Genomic DNA, 20,050 nt, shown 5'->3' with positions numbered 1-20,050 from the left:
CATGCATGCTAGAAGCTAGCTTATCCTAAAACTAGCATGTGTGGTTAATGTCTTCCACAGATAGGCATCCTTAAATGGCCTGTGGTCTGGTCATCAGAGAGCAATCACTGCCCAGCCTCTAATCTTCCATTTGACAGAAAGGTTCCTGAGAATTCAATTTTAATTTAGCTTCCTTCATTTTAAATCCTTATCAAACAAATGCTAGAGCTGAGAGTAAAATGGCAACAGCTGGTAATGTTTGTTAATAATTATCAGTAAGGTCTGTATGCTTACCTACAATTGGCTTTGCCATCACAGGACTATAGAAGATGGAACAGGATGTGATTAAATTTAGATATTTTGTTTGGAAGAAGGGGAGAGTTTACTAAATGTCAGAACTGAAAGTAATACAGTCTTTCCAAAAGCAGAAGATTTTTAAATAGCAATGAAACTAGTTCTGTCTTACCTAAGCTGCTTCCTGAAATAATTTTACATATTTGTTTCTGCAAGGCTTTAACAACTGGGGGTAAATACAGTTTAGATATATGATGTGTTAGCTCATTTAAGAGTAGTAGTAAATAATAATAGGAAGAATAATAGTAAATAGTAAAAGTGCTCACATGTCCTAATGTAAATGGTGCTTACAGGCTTCTCTAACCTTTTTGCAGTTGTACAGATGAGAGTCACGCTTTTCTCTAGAGAAACATTCTAAGTATAACAGTTTGCTTTATATCTGTATATTTATACATGAGACAAAATTTGTGAACATTTTTTATTACACCAATTAATAAAGGCTTAAAATGTGGTCAAACTTTTGACCGTATGAGGCCCTCTTCCAGTCTAAAGAAGACTCAACCTATGATGTCTGAAAGCTTGTGTATTTTCTCAGACTTATAATAACCAGTCTAAGAAAGATACTATTTCTGCATATGGACATGTCTTTAGATCATCATCGTTACAAGATAGCCTATATATATGCATTTTTTTGTTTTGTCCAAGATGAACATATTTAATATTTGTATTAACATTTTTCTCAAGGCTTCAGGACTGGGAGATGCTACTGAAAATGGGACTAGGCTGCTCCTGCAAAAGGGCCAGTGGGTTTAGGATGCTGTGGAGTGTCGGTGGGGTAAGGGCACAAAGGGTGATTTGGAGAAGCTGAGCGGGGCATTGAGGGTAAGGTGCTGCGGTAGAAGTGCCAGCTGAGATATTTCCTATTAATGAACTTACGGTTTTATTGGAGGTGCCTGTGGGTGTCTCAAACCATGTAAAACTTCATCAGGACAGTCAGAAAAGATGTTCTAGTGGGGGGAAAGATGGAAAATCCACTGGGCAGTTGAAGGAGAGCCCAGGAGGCTCCTTGGACTGTTATAGAGACTGCCGAGGGCACGGAGGTGAGGTGGGAGGGAGGCGGCGGGGCAGGACGGGGGCGCGGCGCGGCGCGGCGCGGCGCGGGAAATGGTGGGGGCGGCGGGGAGCACGCGCCGCCGCGCGGAGCTCTCCCGCCGCTGCCGCCAGGGGGCGCGGCGCCGCCGCCCGCGCCCGTTACCAAGCGACCGAGGCAAACGGCTCGCTGAGGCCCCGCGCCGCGCCGCCATGGCGGGGCAACGGCGGCCCGTCTACGAGGGGAAGTTCACCGACAGCTTTCCCCAGCTCTCGGCTGTGAGTGCTCGCACTGGGACGGCCCTGCGTGTCCGCGCCCGCCTGCGCCCTTCTGGGGCCGCGGCCTCGCCGTGGGTTTAGGGAGGAGGCTGGAGGAGGGGGCAATTTATGGGGCAGGCCGGCTCTGCTCAATACAGTCCTGCCCCTTTCCCCAAATTAAGAGGATTGCCCCTTTTTATCGAAGTGGGGACAACTGGGCAGCGTTTCCTGCAGGTGTCAGAACCCCATGTGGCAAGTTCTGCTACTGGTGACGGGTTGGGCTGTGCCTCGTTTTTTGATTGTGTTGTTTAGGCTGGAAAGCTGATTCCGACTGGCGATACAGCTGCAGGTTGCCTCACTGAAGTTTTACCCAGGGTGAGTTTGTTTTTCAGGTGCTCGTTTGAAGTTTTTTGCAATAGTGTTTTTACTTTTAGGCAGGCCCTACTTGAGAATAATCTGACCGTTACTTCTCTTAGGTTGCACTATCATTATATAAAAAAAGTGAAATTTAAGTCATTTTTTTCCCAATCCTTCACTTTACAAATTACTAATGTTACTTTTTTTAAATGTTAATAGTTTTTGTCACATGGGATCAAATAAAATAGCTGGTATGGTTGTAAAACATTTCTGTGGTTCTTTTTCACTCTGCCTGTATTACAAAATTTACCATGCCTGCTTGGATAGGACTAAAGATAATTGTTTTCTCTCCTTTTGAGATTGTTATTAGGAATTATTTTTCCTTCTGATGGAGGGCATTCTTCATCAAGGATGCRCTGTCAGAACTGCGCCTCCCACTGGCCCCAAGGTCCCTGCAGAGTCAGAGGGTAGTGAGCACACAAACATCATTTAAATAGCAGCTCTGCCTTTAATTGGATAATTACAGGAAAAAAAAATACCTTGGTTAAAATAACTTATGAAATTATAAAACTGATAGTGGAATTGCTGTGAATTAGGTTAAGTGTTTTAAGGGTAAATGTAATGTCTACTTTTCATGAAGACTACTTTATATGAAGAAACTGTTATCCGTCTTAAAGATGGGACTAGAAAGCTGAAACTTAGCAACTCTCTCACCACTTCTGTTGCTGGTTTGATAAAATTTAGTTTTGTGTGTTCAAAACATCAGGATCTGCAGTAACTTAGGCACCTGTTGCTGCCCTAAAACATCTGTTTTATTCATATGTCTATGAAATCACACTGAAATAGCTGAAGTATGTTTTATTTTCATTAATACTTTGTGAACACGTGAAGTAAATTTATTTTTCTTTGCCTTATAGCCGATTACTCCAATTATTGTGAGAAAATTTCGAAATACAATAAATCCAGCTCCTGGTGTTGAAAGGGTATTCTATGGCAGAGCAGATGATCCTGATATTGCAGCCCACTTGACACATGGCTTTGGTTCACGTTCTTCGCTCGCTGTAAGAATGCGAATCTCTTACTTTTGTTTAATAATGGACCACTTAAGAATGTTCTTAATAAATGCAACTGATTTCTTCATGGTCAGGAATAAAGGTACATAACTGAGTGACTTTTGCTGCAACATTTCACTGCTATTGTGGCTTATCTGAATTCTGGGGCCAGTTCGTGGGATTTAATTAGCATGATTGAAATAGGAAAACACTTGAAGTTCAGTGACTTTTATCAAATAACTTTTGCAATGCTGACCGAATTATTCATTTCATTTGATATTTAGGCCAATGAACTCTCTTCTACCCACACAACTTTTGCTGCTTCCTCCTTAACTGAATACAGAGATAAAACCTATTTAGCAAYCTAGCAAGAGAGCGATCATCTAAGAACATGATTGTAATGCAGTAGCATTATTATGTTTCTTTCTTGCTTTTGGGTTGAAAATGATTTTATTAGTGAAATAGTGATATTTTGAACATGTCAGACTACTTTGTATGTATTCTTTACTTCAAAAATGTTTTTTGTGAGATGTAATCAAGTAGCTGAAGAGCTCATTAGTGTGATTTAGCGATTTGAATAATAATTGTGATTAAAAAAATAAATGATGTGAGTAAAATATATGATGCATTTCATTAGCTGGGCTTGTAAATAAGTAATTTGCAATTTTACAAATGAAAAAATTGAGACCAAGAGGTGTTCAGGACTCCAGACTTTACAGGTTTGGTCTTCAGTTTGAAACACGTAAGACCTGATATTTGAGGATGTTGAGTAGGACATTTATTAGGCCTATCCAAAATGTTAAAAACAAACAAACAAACAAAAAAACCCCACGGGTTCTTTGTACCTCCTCAGAAGTTTTCTGCTGAATGGTTTGATTCATTTAACCTGTACTATCTGTTGAGGACTGTTTTACTTTGTATTATTAACTAAATATTAATTGGAGGAAGAATTGGAATGTGAGTTCCCTAAGCACAGATTATAGAGCGATTGTATTTGCTACAACTTTTTTTCAATGTTTCTTTATATAACATTCAACAGGAGACTAATAATAAATCCTCCCTAGGGTTCCTATTACTTTGATGGGTAGCCTGAAAAAGCATGATTTTGGAAGATCAAAATAACCTGTTTTAACATTTTTGAAACTTCTTGTTTTATTTTTTGAGGTCTTTTTTTTTTTTTACCCCGAAGTTGATCTAACTTTACAAATAATTTCTATTAACCCAAGCCCAGTGAATACACCAAGAAAACATTTTGTCCCAACCTAGTTCTAAATTTTGAGCACTCCTGCAAGAGTCCTTTCTCTTGGTATGTCTTTTTAGGATGCAATACTAGTGTATGTCTTAAAATATTATCTTAAATTCTGCATTAGTGTAATTGGACATAATGTTAAAAAATATATTGTCTAACCACTGGACAGCAGATGTTTTTAATAATAAAGACCAGGAGACTTCATTCCAAAGACATTATAACTATAGTCATGTTCACACTTTAGTTTTGATTATATTATAATTTGACTATAGTTTCTAATACACACTAAGAACAGAAGGACTACTGTCTCAAATTTTATAAATTAATGAGTGGAAAAAAACACATATTGAAAGGTTCTGTCTCGCAATATGTATTTAATTTAGCTGGAGACTTATCATACCATTGATTATTAGTGGCATTATCTCACAATACAGTTTTGTTTTGCAACTTGATGAATAACATTATGTCAGTCTAATCATCTAAGATCTCATTAGAACACTTACTGTCTCACCTTTGTTCTTGTGTGCATGTGTGAGGGAGTATCCATACTGATGTGTAAATGAATAAAATTTGCAGTATTTTCTGCCTCTGGTGTTGTTTGTGACATCTTTAGACAGCCTTGCTGATAAATCCGCTTCCTAAAACTAATTTTCAACAAAGAATACATGACAAAAAAGAAGCAATCTACTTCAGTAATCGTCAGGCAGCCTTGGGCAGATCACATGATCAAACTCCTATGTTACCCACAGGCTTTGATATAACTAATACCACATTTGGAAGAACAGTCATCCAAGGTAGGAAAATTTAGTATTAAAACACATTGCTCCTAAATATAAGATAATCTGTGGTTTAATGCTTAGTGTATACTCTATGCTTCCAACAATTCCAATTTAATAGAAATTTATTCTTCTTCTAGCAGTTACTGACAGCATGAATTGGTAATAAAAATGCACTAATGTTTTCAGTATGATGAATAAACAGGCAACTGAGAGCATTTTGTCACCAGTACAGCTTTTTGCTGCACTCTGGATCTGTCTTCATAGATTTACCTGAAGAACTGTTTAGGTAGCTGACATCTTACCTTCCTTTTCCTGACTATTCCAGTAGGTCTAGTAAAAGATACTACCTTGACCAGTGAACCTTTCCTTTACAGATTAGTGCAAATCACATGTTAACCATTTAGCTCCCTGTGACGGTTATGTTTGTCTCAGTTTATATGATTCTTGCCTTAGTCACATGTCACTGTGCTGTAAGATTCCTTCTGCTTGACTAGAAATTTGGTAATAAATATACTTCCACAGTATTAGCATCTTCTCTAATAAAATACTGTTTTGAAAAAAAATTACCATATATTTGTTCTTTACTTTTCAGATGTGTCAGGTGGAGAACTTATAAATCCACCAAAAACTTTTGAGGAAGTGGATAGAGAAGCCAGAGAAGGACATGATCTGTACATCATGTCACACAATGATTATTATGTGGGTAAGTTCAAGAGCTGATAAACAGCCACATAAAAGACCTAATATGAATAAAGGTAATTGTAYTTCTTTGTGTCTTCAAAACGTATTGTAAAGTAAGTTCTATTAATACAGTAATAAAAAGTAATAATTTGTATCTCAAAAAATAATTTAAAAGTTATATTCAAAAGCCACCTGGATAGGGTCCTGGGCACTGTACTCTGGGTGACCCTGCTTGAGCAGGGGGGTTGGATGAGATGATCTCTCAAGGTTCCTTCCAACTTCATCACAGAATCACAGAATCAATGGTTGATGTGGAAAAAAATTCTTATGTGCAACTGAGGGAACACGACCTGTTTCTAGAACTGTAGGTCATTTCATAGTGGGCATATTAGGCACTACAAGAGCTTAATGAAGGTTGTTGGGAGGCTGATTTCTGTTGGATGCTGGTTGAAAAGCAGAGTATTTCCAGAGAACTAGAAAGTCCTTGATCGTCTGGTTGTTTAGTGAGTTTGACATTGTTGTCTGTCTCACTGAGAACAGTTGCAAACTTAGAACCACAAACCGTTAGTTCCCCTCTCCCAGTTCCAGTACTTTTACCTCTGGTTTCTCCTTATCAGGATCCAAACAAAATTTCAGGGCATCTAGACTTTCTGATGGGGAGCTCATCATCAAGGCCTGGTTACAACAAGGAATTTCAGGCTGCTAGCTGGCTCTCTGGAACTCAGAATCCTGCTTGTCCCACTCTTATGGTCTCTCCACTTCCAGCCCAAGCGTTTTACCTCCACTTCTTCAGACTCTCTGGGCTGTACTTACATGTGTAGTCTGCTCAGGGCTGGTTACTCTTTATCTCATAGGTGTAGACAGGAACAAAGTGACAAATAGTACCCTGAAATGCAGCACACGTTACTGTTACAACCAGTTCTGTTTTTCCCCAGTTCCGTTGCTTTTACTCACACTGTGAGACTTAAATTACTAGTCTATAAAATCAGTATAATAATAATAAAATTGCCCATTGTAGTAATATCAACAATTTTGAAGGTGTTGGACAAACGTGTAGAGAAACTGCCATACATGTTTTTCAGTCGAATAATGTAAGTTTCATATGGTTGCAGTTATGGAGAAGTGAAACCATAGTACCATGTTCTCTCTGTGCCAAATTCTGCAAGAGCAGAATGTCTCAGTATTGATAAAAATTGTGCAAGCTTATAATTTAATTTGTCCCCCCATTTAACACAGGAGGCATTTTAGTGAAATTGTTCACACTCTATTTCTGTCTCCTTCACAATTCCTGTCCACAAGATCGTGGAGAGGCCAAAAACAAAAACAGATAAGCTGAGCAGTGAGAACACAAACAGTGTTTTAAAAAATAAATTGTCAACTGTATGCCCCAGTTTTGAATAATAATATAAAAGTTCTATGTGCAGCAGAGGAAGCCTTTGTTAGAAAGCAGTGAGTAATGTTTTCTTGAAAGTTCTAATTGCTCTTCTTCTCAAAAGCAGATTGAAAGAGCAGCAAAAAAACAGAATAATGTTTTTTCTTGTTGACAAAAAACATATGCTTGCAGCTCACTTGCATAGAGTACTTAGGTGATGCCCTTGCACGTGAAACTTCATTTTACAGGTGAGACGGGATTAACAGATTCATAAACAAGTAGGGCAGTATCTTGTTTACAGTGAAGTCACTGACAAAATTTCCATTGCATCCATCATGGCAAGATTATATCTGAAAATGCAGCATGTCAAAAWTTTTTTTTTCTTTTTAATATCTATTTTTAACAAGCAATACATTGAATGTATATGTTTTTGCTAGAATACAGACATAATAAAGTGATTTGTTTGCATGACCCTCACTTAGACTACCTGATATTTTTTGCATTAATTCCATTGGGCTTGTTTTTAGCTTTTACTCAGACATAAAAGAAGGCACAGGGGACAACTTTACACCTCAAGCAGTTTTTGCCTTCACTTTTGACAAGGACATTAATTTTAACTTGATAAGCACAGAATACACAATTAGATATCTTATTTAATTGAAAAGTGTTGTTAATTATTGATTTGCTTTTATTTCTTCATTATTTCTTCTTAAGAATGAAGATAACTTATTTTAGTATATTTTTCTTGTTGAGGTTTTTTACATAGGCTGAAATACTTATTTTTCCACAGGGGAAGCAATAAATAGAAAACATGACTCACCAAATTTCGATAGGTCTTGTGTTTTTGGAAAAGAAACCCCTCGCTTTGAAGATGGACGAAATGTATCCAGATCCTTAAATTGGCTCTTAGATCTAAAGTCATAAGTTACAATAATAACTTGTTAATTAGTGGTGTGAGTTTTCAAGAAGGGGCTTCATATTTAACCATAATTCTACATCTTGTAATCCTGTCTTTAATTTGTTAGCTATATTGAATTGAATTGAAAATACAAGTAGTAATTTTCAAAATAATTTATCCAAATCAGTTCTACCATAGTATGGTAGCACAATACTTAGCATTACTTTAGCATTGCTTCAAGACATCTTTGATTTCGAAGTGGTAAGATTTTTTGATTACTGAATTTTTGTTTGTCTTGCAAAGAAGTTGCTGCTTTCTTCTAACGTACAATAATGTTGAACGATTATGTCTGAGAGTTATTTACCAACTTTGTAGAAAGAAGGCAGCAAAAATYGTATCCAAACGAAGTGATGATTTCAAGGAAAAGTTTCAACCTCAGCTTGGAAAAGTCCTTGATCTGTAAGTAAGCAAAGATACCTTCCAAGAACAAATTCACTCAGGCCATTTGTCAAGCCTCAAATACCCTGTTCTGTCTGGGGTAAACAATATAACTGAGTGCTCAAAGCTTCCACTTTGCAGCACTGCTTAACAGAAAGGGACTTTCTGCTTGCACTGAGTCAGTTTGTATGGAAGTTACCAATGAGGTCTGTATTGTGGCTATGTTGTGAAGCTGTCTTGCTGTTGAAAAGGTCAGATTTGCACTGATCAGATTTGCACCAATGTAAGCAAACCTAATGCAGCTGAAATCATGGACAGTGAAGGTCTGCATCATGGATTCACAATCTACGTACTGGGGAAATCAAAATCTATGGGAGGAGAAAGATTACAATCTTCCTCTTAATTCTACAGTTTTCCAGATTAAGTGGTGCTTGTACAGGCAGAAGATAGGAGAGAAAGATGAATTCTTTATCACAGCATAAATTATTGAAAATAATCATTTTATAGAACGTTTACAAAGTAAGAAGACTTAAATCTTTCATTTTGAAAAGATTTGGATGATGTCCTTTAGTAAATCACTGCCATTTTTAAGAAATCTTAGAAACTGAAGCCTCAATTCAGTAAGCCATGTAAAGTGCATAACCTAAACACATGATTATGTGCTTTGCTAAACAAAGTACTAGTTATATAGCTTAGAGAGGAATTATTGCAGAAAACTCTGTAGTGCTTTTTTTTTTTTTTTTTTAGGTTTGTTTCTGTCTTTTGCAGTTAGGAAGGTTTGAAATAACTGAAATGTTTAGGCTATTGATTTAGTGACTTGACCATTTTACCTACTCTGACACTAATTTCGGTGATCTTTTCTTACATTGCCTATATTCTCACTTGAATAGTTCCATGGAAAAGGACATATAATGAAAATTGTGTTATTATCTAGCAGCATGCATTAATATCAATTATCAACTGCTGATTCTTGATTCATCATGACAATACTTCACCCTCAGGTGGTCAAGAACAGCTTTTTAAGGTTGCAAAACAGTGCTTATGAAGAGCTACAGCAGTCCTAAAGTACTGTGTGGTCAGGATCCAGCTGTGCTACGAAGCTGAGCTTCCTGAATGTATACAAAGACTGTCTAGCCTATGCAGATGCATGAGATTTCTGCAAAGTTGTGTCCAGAGACTCATAAACAACATTATTGCCTTTGGTAGCAAAGTTTAAGTTTAACCTCAAGATCACACGCTTAAGTGACTCTGGAGAATTATGCTCATAGTACCTGTAGGGAGAGAACTCAGATGTGAGCCATCTTCTCCCCTCTCTTGCCTATGGGCTAGCTTATTTTGAACTAGAGTTACAGTGTGAGCAGCATGAGGCAGTGTGATCAGTCAGGGAATCTGGGTTGCAAACTCAAACCTAGCACTATTATTACAGTATAGATACAAGGTAATTTCATTTTATTTTGTGAATTTTACACTATCCACATTCCACCTGTAATATGAAAATGATCATAAGGGGAGAATACACATGGTAGTCTTTAGGTTACTGTGTTCTCATCTCCTTGGTTTTATCTTCTTTTGGAAGAACAAGTACTGATGCTCTTAATTTTGATGGAGGTTTCTGATTCACATAGCAAAGTTTTAAAGAGGCAGTTAAAACAAATATTGCATCTTTATATTGCATCTTTTTCGAATTAAGACATAAATGAAGAAATTATTTATCTAAAAAGTCCTAAAGAAACAGTTCTTAATGTCACCATTAGCATTTTAATTTTCTGGTTAATAAACAAGGCAAAGTTTTGCAGATTGGTATTGTCTTGGTTGCTGTTTTAATAGGCACAGTATTGCATGTGAAAAAGAAGAAATTTGATTACATTTTCCATTTTAGCCAAAAGTAGGTTATTTTAAGACATTTCGGTTGGAGATCTGATTTGACYTAGACATTCTGCTGTTTCACAAGTATGTTATAAGGACTTCTCTCGCTCATTTCTGTTGTTTTTCATAGAAAAACAATTTATTTAAGCAGTAGCATTTTTCCTTTCAATAACTCTAAATGTTCAAAAAGCTATGTTTACATTTAGCTGTATTATATTATTAACAGCAAATCTTTTAAATAGGTTCATAAAAGGGTGTTTTTCTATAAGGGCACCTTTGATTGAAGCAAACAACTGATGAACCAATTCCAGATGAAATCCGTGCATTCAGATGAACTCCTGTCTGTATCTTTCCTAATGGTACAGTAGAAGATCATATGTATTTTTAAAATAATAGGATAATGTTTATTTTGTCTACTAATAAAGTATTTAACAAAAAAATCTGTTCCTTGACAGTATAGCAGAAACATGAATGTTCCCCCAGGCCATACATTTGGAATGTTACTTCATCCAGATGAATATGGTAAGTCTTGTAGTGGCAGGATAAAACCTTATCTTGTTGATGAAACTATTCTGAAGTAATTAGGATCAGTAGTACAGAATATATATTTTTCTTACATGCTTACCTTCAAAGAGGCAAGGTACACAAATTTAGTGGAATAACATTACAGTTTTGGAGGTGTAATTCCAGAAGTAAGGAAGTTGCTAATGAAAAAAACTGAATGTGAAAATAAAGAAACTTCAGTTTTTGGATATTCAGAACTTTTTTTTTTTTAAGGCCTCCATGTCTGAATATAAACAAAATGGGAAACGGAGAAGAAGGCAGGAAACTCATATTGACATCTAAATGACAATATTAAAGTGGCTATTTAAATCAGTTATGTTTTTCACACATTGATTTTTCTTGTGCTTCAGTAAAAAGAGTATAAATGATAACAAGCAATATGTAAGAAAATTAAGAAGTTCTTGCAAAAGGAAACTGCTAACAATTTGAAAGCAAATATGAAAAATTTTTTTGAATATGAAAAACTCAAGTCTAGAGAATCTGAAGAGTCCTTTGGATGAGTATGGCATGATTAAGAAAGAAACTTACGGGCATTTCTGTGAATGTAACGGATTTCTGTGTGTTTGTGTCCAGTTTTTCTCTGAACTGGTTCTTTTTTGTTAATAAAGCTAAGATAATAAGTAGTCAAAAGTAAAGAGAAGATGGGATAGCTGACATTTTTAAATGCAGAAGCAGTCTGTCACAAGGTCCAAGCAACAGGTAACCAAACATTCAGAAAAAAATAAGGTAATTACATAGTTCTAGTAAAAAATTATTATATTGTAAAATTGTGGAGAGGCAAATGTTATAACTGGTTAAAATATAGGAAAACAAGTTGAAAAATGTACTTTGATTTTCAACAGCTCTCTGGTAGTTTCTAAAAGGAATATACAGGCATACCTTGGAGATATTGCGGGTTTGGTTCCAGACCAACGCAATAAAGTGAGTCACACGAATTTTTTGGTTTCCCGGTGCATATAAAAGTTATGTTTACACTATACTGTAGTCTATTAAGTGCGCAATAGCATTATGTCTAGAAAAACAATGTACATACCTTAATTAAAAAATACTTCATTGCTAAAAAAATGCTAGCCATCATCTGAGCCTTCAGCAAGTCGTAATCTTTTTGCTGATGGAGGCTCTTGCCTCGATGCTGATGGCTGCTGACTGATCAGGGTGATTGGTTGCTGAAGGCTGGGGTGGCTGTGGCAATTTCTTAAAATAAGACAGCAATGAAGTTTGCCGCATCGACTGACTCTTCCTTTCACAAAGGATTTCTCTGTAGCATGTGATGCTGTTTGATAGCATTTTACCCACAACAGAACTTCTTTCAAAACTGGAGTAAATCCTCTCGAACCCTGCTGCTGCTTTATGTAATATTCTAAATCCTTTGTTGTCATTTCAACAATGTTCACAGCATTTTCACTGGGAGTAGATTCCATCTCAAGAAACCACTTTCTTTGCTCATCCATAAGAAGCAGCTCCTCACCCGTCAAAGTTTGATCATGAGATTGCAGCAATTCAGTCACATCTTCAGGCACCACTTCTAATTCTAGTTCTCTTGCTATTTCCACCACATCTGCAGTTACTTCCTCCACTGAAGTCTTGAAGCCCTCCAAGTCGTCCATGAGGGCTGGAATCAACTTCTTCCAAACTCCTGCTAATGTTGATACTTTGACCTCCTCCCATGAATCACAAATGGCATCTAGAATGGTGAATCCTTTCCACAAGGTTTTCAATTTACTTTGCCCAGATCCATCAGAGGAATCACTGTAGCCTTATGAAATGTATTTGTTAAAGAATAAGACTTGAAAGCCAAAATGACTCCTTGATCCATGGGCGGCAGAATAGATGTTGTGTTAGCAGGCATGAAAACAATATTAATCTCATTGTACATCTCCATCAGAGCTCTTGGGTGACCAGGTGCATTGTCAATGAGCAGTAATATTTTGAAAGGAATCCTTTTTTCTGAGCAGTAGGTCTCAACAGTGGGCTGAAAATATTCAGTAAACCATGTTGTAAACGGATGTGCTGTCATCCAGGCTTTGTTGTTCCATTTATAGAGCACAGGGAGAGTAGACTGAGCATAATTCTTAAGGGCCCTAGGATTTTCAGAGTGGTAAATGAGCCTTGGCTTCAGCTTCAAGTCACCAGCTGCATTAGCCCCTAACAAGAGAGTCAGCCTGTCCTTCGAAGCTTTGAAGCCAGGCATTGACTTCTCCTCTCTGGCTATGAAAGTCCTAGGTGGCATCTTCTTCCAATAGAAGGCTGTTTCGTCTGCATTGAAAATCTGTTGTTTGGTGTAGCCACCTTCATGAAGTATCTTAGCTAGCTTCCAACTTTTCTTTTGCAGCTTCCTCACCTCTTTCAGCCTTCACAGAATTGAAGAGAGTTAGGGCCTTGCTCTGGATGAGGCTTTTCTGAAATATTTTATTGACTTTTCAATTGGTTCTTAAAAGTATTCTGAAACATGGCAGGCTAGAAGTGGTAGATCAATAATATAGGTTCTTTTGTTCTCAGTTATCTGGACATCAAGTAATTCTGACTGCTCTCAGTTTTTGAAAGTAGTGGATGGATTTGTGAAGCTATATTAAGATGTTTCCAAATTTTTAGTATGACCTGCATGTGAATAGAAAAATCATCATGTGGACCATTTGCTCTTTCAATCAGATGGCCCTATCACATGTTCAGCAGTGCTGAAAATCAGTGTCTCTAAGCTGAGGTTCTCCTTCCCCTCAAGACTGGAAGCCGTTTTTGAAAATGTGCATTTTCTATATATGTGAAAGTAATTGAAGAAGTGTTTATTTTATTTTTATAGGAGTTGGTGATCTTCTTCACTGTAGGGTTCCTAGTGAATTCCTCCGTGGTAAAGACAGAGAGAGAGCTGTCCTTACTGCAGTTCGGCAAAATTTGAAGAAAGCTAGCTACCACAATTTTGACACGTTACTAGAAGCATTCAGGCATTATAATAAGGTTAGTGCTTTGATAAGGTTAATGCTTTGAAAGAATATAGATGTAAAGGAATGTGTGACATTTGCCTTCTTCTGCTACGCAGATAGGGGCATGAAGAAACACAATCATAATGAGGTAAATATACATGGAAAATATATGGCAATTTCATAGTTATACTATGAGATTAGTATACAGTCATGTATTCTGGTTGGTCACAATGTTAATGTAAAGCTGTGTTAAAGCTGTGCTATAACATAGAGATTGACCTTGCACTTCATTTTTTCTTTTTATGTAAGTGTTCTTTCTGAATATTTTTGCTTTTATGTCTTCTGATTTTTTCATATACCTCTGAGAATATGAAAATTTTAGAGTAGAGGAGCTGGCAGAAAATGCTTATTATCATCAACTACACTTCTGCTCTCTGTCAAACTCCCAAGCAAAGGTGTCACCCCTACTTCCGCACAAAAATATCTGAAAACCAACCAAAAACTTTTTAGAACCAGTTATGACTGCTGCACAGATTATATACTTGACACAAAACTACAGGCACATACCTTAGTGTCTAGCAGAACTACTGTACAGGCCAGATCATTTGCTACAGTGATAACTTGGTCCTTTTAAGGCTACCAGCCTTCTAAAAACCAGTTTCTCAAATTGCTACTTAACAAAATGGTTAGCTACTGCAACAGCCTTTCACAGTAGTATTTGGAGAGATGGGTGACTTAGTCCCTCTTTGTGCAGACAGAAAGACTAAACTTGTAGAACTGAGTAGCATTTGTAGAGTGACACAAACATTATAGGGTCAAAGGTATTTTACAAATCTGTGATTTTCTTTGCACCCTGATGTTAAGGTAGTACTTTGAAAGAAAGTATGATGTGTATTTTACTGAGTATATTAGGATGCAGAAGAACTGCAATTATCTATACAGTAGAAAACTGTTTCCTTTCTGGGCCAATACAAATTTGTAAGAATACCATAAGGCAAGATTTTTGTTAAAAACTACAGAAAAATCACAGTAGTTAACTGTGGAAGATGATTACAAGTAATTTACAAATCCTGTTTGTTTTTTAAATATTTAGTTTCAAAACTGGCTAGGAGATTGGTCTTCCTAAAAAAAAAAAACAAAAAACCAAAAAAAACCCTAGCATGATGCAGATTTCAGACTCTTCTATCAATTTCCAAGATAATGGCAAGCAAGAGTCATGAGTGAGCAGGATAATCTTAGTGTTTTTTGCCTCTCAAAATTTATTGTTATTTTTTTCTTAATAGAAAAATGGTTGAAGAGATTATGTTCGTATTTTCTTCTAAACTGTACTTCTTGACTGAGGAGTCAAGCCTCAAAAATTTTAGATTTTTTTTTTCAGAGAGGGGGAAAAAAGGAATTATAATTGACATTTCATATATAACCTTAATTATAAAGTATATAGAATGACTGACACCTTACTTCCAAAAGAAATCTTGGCTTCGCCTCAACGTTTATGATTAGGTTGTTATCTTGTCACAATACACTGTCACACCAACTTTCTTTGAATCTCAAGTTGCTGTATTATTTAAGATGAAAATTATTCATTGATACTTTAGTACTCAGATTTTGAATATCTAAATTACTCAAGGTTTTCTCTGTACTCAGCAGTGCTACTTTTCTGAAATGGTGTGGCTGACTTGTACATGTGTTTGTATGTATATATAAAATGTGTGTCTGTGTTTCCTTTTCACTGAGCGCTTCTATATTTTTACAGTGGTTGTTTTACCAACTATTTTATTTGTAATAGAATGGTGATGGGATGATAGACAAAGATGACCTACAGAAGTCCTGTTTTCAGCTTAATCTGAATATAGATGATGAGCTCCTGGATGCCTTATTTGACTGTTGTGATTTGGATAAAGATGGTCTGATTAACTATTTGGAATTTGCAAACTTCCTGAACTGGAAAGACAAAATGGCTGTTAAAGAGTTTGAAGAAAAAATAATTACAAAAGGTAGGTGATTGAGTACTGGGAAATTGTGGAGATGATCTTGTTCCTACCGTGGCTACTGAAAGGACCCTGCTGAGCAGACTAGGTGCTCCTTTAGAAGAATAAGGTTTAGAGAGTACATTTAATCCTTGCATGCCAACAGTACACTAGGATATAGTAGACCCTATTAGATACAAACATATTTCAGACCCCTGTCTGTGCATTCTGTGCTGCATTTTGAGAGTGTCACATAAATCAGAAGAAAGTAAAAATCTCCTAGACTCGTTATAAAATATGCAGATTAATTATGTTACCCATTTTATAGTTTTGCAAGCATTTAAGCAAACATTTTTTACCTCTTTGTTTGTAGTGTGCTGATAATAAATCATGGCTGTTTGATAACTTTCACATCTCATAGGGATAAAACCAGATACTTCTGCACCTGCTCTATGCGAAGACAAAAAGACAAATGATGAACCACTGTTGAAGCAGGAAGATCTTGTGTTAAAAGAACCAGGAAGCTTAGAAAAGACACCAAAACCACTTACAAGACCAACAGATCATGTGTTTTCAGATTATCAGACAACTTCCTCTCAGTATAATGCGGTAGCAGGTGGTCTACCAACAACCTGTAAGTACAATGGGCTATATTTCTCACTTCTGAGCATTATTTAAGACAAAATCAGAAACAAGTTTGAAAAATATTAATACAGGTACTAAAATAGTACAACACAATAGTAAGTTTATTAAATTTATCTAATAATCTAAACTTGTTTAGGATTGTGCCTTGGAAGTTGGCATAGCTTGGAAGTTCAGCATGGTTAATCATTCAGAATTTGAAAGTTAACCTAGATGTCTTTGAGAAATTAAGGTAGTCATTTTAGGAGAATAAGATCTCTTTGGAATCATCCAGAAATATTTTTAGCTGGAAGTACTGGATGAGTACTGCAACATTACTGCAAGGTTTACTGTTTTCATGCTTCATGGTGTAGCTGAAGCTAGGAAATCTAAAAATACGAAAAAAGAAAGGAGGAAGAAAATGATAGAAATTCATATTGGATGTATTTGAGGTAAAATATCAAGTTAGCTCTTATTAAATAAACATGTTTTACACTCTCTGGCTGGGAGTCATACAGTCATACTGCTCCTGTTTCTGTAGCAGTGTCTTTATATAAAGGCTTTCTCTATGTTTTCTGTTGACTGATCTCCACAGATTATCCAGTGTGTGGTGTTCCAACCATTCGTTCAGATATTCCTGGTCCTCGAATTTGCCACATTAGTGACAGAGCTAATTATGGTGATGAAGGCAATGCTTATGCATTATTGTGTCCTTCTGTCTTCAGTCAAAAAGGAGTGTATGAAAGAGACTTTTTCAGAACAAGACCAAAGGCAGAGGTATAGTACATTTCTAKAGTGCATTTCTTCAGAATATTCTTCCAAGGTAATCCCTATAGCCATATGGGATTGGAAGGTCATGTTGTCAAATAAACAGGTTGTAAAATTCATTCTTGAAACATTGCCATCTATCTTTACATCCATTCAGCCATCTCAAAAATATACACTCTTCACGTTCCAAATTATTCATAAAGATGACAGTTACTCACTTCTTTGAGATCTGATTTAACAAAACTCCCAGGCTTTGCTAATGGCAATACAGCACTACATGAAAAGAGTAGAGGTTACTTGACAGAACATACATGTACAAATGGAAGGTTATTTACAATAAAGTCTACAAGTGTAGGTCTCAATTCAGCGAACTGCTTAACTACTCCTTTTGAAATGCTGAATTGGGGCCATAGGCTTAGATCCTCAGAGGACTTGGAATATAGTAGAGGATATATGGAGTCACAAACCAATGCTGTGCCCCCTTCCAAGTAGACCTGGTTGTATTTCTGAAGAAAAAGATATGACATAAGACTGCAGAGGCTTACTTGGTGACTCTAACCTTCCATCTGATATCTCTGGGGGTCACTCCTACACTGTTATTTCACAGACCAGAGTGCCTCCCACATAAATGGTTAAACAACTTCTGTTCTTTCTTCACTATCTTTTCCTGGTTTGCTGCTTTATTTGTATGCATTTTCTAATGAAGCAATATAAAATCAAGAAATCATTTTATTACCTGAAATGTGATTTATGAGACAAAACTAACAAAACATGAAATCTCAATCTAAAATGRAAAAAGAAGCCTGAACTGCCTCTCTTTCTGTACTAGTCATTTCATTATATTAAATATTCAGTCACATTTAAAGGTGGGCCTTTAACTTGAGCATATATTTCACAAAAAGAAATGTTGCTAATTAGTGTCTGGGCATGTTAAAAGAGGTGGTTTCTTGTTCTATACATATCCATGAAACATAGCTTGTCAGAATGTCTCAGAATATCATGTACATGAGCATTTACCATTTTATAACCTAGCTCTGAAGCAGGAAATCCATGCATGCAAAATGTAGCTAACAGTAAATAGAATTCATGCTTTGTTGAGAAGGCCGTTATACCTGTCAAGTGTTAGATAGAACTCTTCTCTAAAGTTATAACATGGCCTGAAATGTCATACTCCATTTTAAACTCTACAGGGTATTTAGAGTTCTGTACAGAACCACCTCAGAGTGCGTTAAATCACCCTATACTCATGCAATACATTGTTTCAGTGTTTTAGCAGTGGTCTTTGATTTATTTTGATATGGAGCATTAATATTTTCAAACAGGTAATAACTAACTAAATTATTATTTGAAAACCTAGAGTCATATCATATTGTCAGTTTTCGAATAGGTCTGTAGAAATGAATGAGAAGTCTGGCTAAAATTCAGTTTCATGATGTGGTGCTCCATGTTACAAAAGAACAAAATAGTTCAAAGTATTACCACTCATAATAAGACTATGAGTTATAGCACTGCTGAAATTGTTCTCACTGAGCTTCCAATTCAAGAAGGCAACTTCCCAGAGGAAATGGTATATACTTAAGTGTTACTGAACCTAGTGGGATTTAAGCATGTACTCCAGTGCATCCTGAACTGAAGCTGCAAGGTTGTTTTAGTGTCTCTGTTCACTGGAATTCATCCCAGTCCATTGAAGAGAATAGAAGTCATTTAACTGAGAAATAGCTGGCATAAACTGTCATTTATGAAGCTGCAAATTTGCTATGCTGAGGATCAGGCCTTTATTCATACACAAGACAAGTTTATAGGAGGATGAAACAAGGTTGATTTAATTGTGGTAAAGATGTTACTTTGCCAAAGCATGAAAAAGCATGCAAAAAAAAATCTTCAGAGCATAGAAATAACACACATGCAAACAAAAGATAGAACTGAAAAAGCCAAACATTTGCTAATACTAACAAGTGCACAAATAGCAAATGTCAAATGTCAATATTCTTCTAAAACCTTCTAACAAGTCAACAACTCAGTGGAACCAAGAATGCAGTGGGAATCATTCATACAAGAAAATATAGCGGGGGGGGATTCTGCTTCATTACACTGGTGTAAAACTTTCTTACTGTCTAGCAAGACCCAAAGTTAGTGTAAACTGTCTCATTTTAGTCACTTCACACATTTGTGTATACCAATTGAGAATCTACTCTATAATATTTTCACTGTGAAATACAATGATATTTTCTGATTTATATTGATAACTGCAAACAATAAAAATATAATGGATAAACAGGACTTGGCTTAGAGCTTTTCAAAAATGTTTACTTTTTTCTGAATTTTCCATGTTTGATTTTTCAATGTTAAAGTTGCTTCAACATTGCTTTATTAAGTAACAACAGTTTTGTCATCACAACTGGCATTCAGACAAGATTCAGATGTACTTCAAAGGGAACTTCTGTGGTTAAGGATGTCATGATTTGGTCTAGAGTTTATATTTAAAAGTGAAAAATATTCTTTAGCAAATAGAGATTTCTAATACACATAAAAGCCAGACTCTGAAAAAGTTTAAAGAAAACATCAGAATTGTTTGTGTTGTATTATCTTGTAGATTGAGCAAATTCTCCGCAACATTGGTGTGAACATTTCGGATGAAAGCTTTGAAGAAATATGGAAGCAAGCCTGTAAGAAACATCAGAGAGGAGAGGTTTGTGTAGAAAGCATCAGGAATGTATTGGATGAGATACATGCATCACACACAAAAAACAGTAGCTAATGGTAGTCTTGGGGCATTGCACTTCTTTACACTAACATCAGTTATAATTCTGATGCTGAATGCAATAAATATTTTAAATAAGATGTATTTACAAAATTGGAATTCACTGTTTATTGTCTTTCTCAATAGTGGGTTGACTACA

General features: G+C 36.2%; 1 protein-coding gene across 1 annotated transcript; it reads left to right on the top strand.

The window, feature by feature from the left end:
• Positions 1–217: 217 nt before the first annotated feature.
• EFHB (EF-hand domain family member B) lies at positions 218–19,938 on the top strand. Its single transcript, XM_026078146.1, has 13 exons — positions 218–359; positions 1,933–1,995; positions 2,895–3,038; positions 4,892–5,072; positions 5,650–5,760; positions 7,901–8,027; positions 8,384–8,467; positions 10,773–10,834; positions 13,674–13,828; positions 15,581–15,788; positions 16,183–16,395; positions 16,978–17,159; positions 19,744–19,938. The coding sequence occupies exons 1-13, from the start codon at positions 309–311 to the stop codon at positions 19,906–19,908; spliced, it is 1,746 nt and encodes a 581-aa protein (XP_025933931.1). The 5' UTR covers positions 218–308; the 3' UTR covers positions 19,909–19,938.
• Positions 19,939–20,050: the final 112 nt, after the last annotated feature.

The sequence above is a fragment of the Apteryx rowi genome, unplaced genomic scaffold (assembly GCF_003343035.1).
Source record: "Apteryx rowi isolate R43461 unplaced genomic scaffold, aptRow1 scaffold_470, whole genome shotgun sequence".
Lineage (NCBI taxonomy): Eukaryota > Metazoa > Chordata > Aves > Apterygiformes > Apterygidae > Apteryx > Apteryx rowi.
The sequence above is the reverse complement of the archived record's forward strand: the minus strand, read 5'-3'. Positions and strand labels throughout refer to the sequence as shown.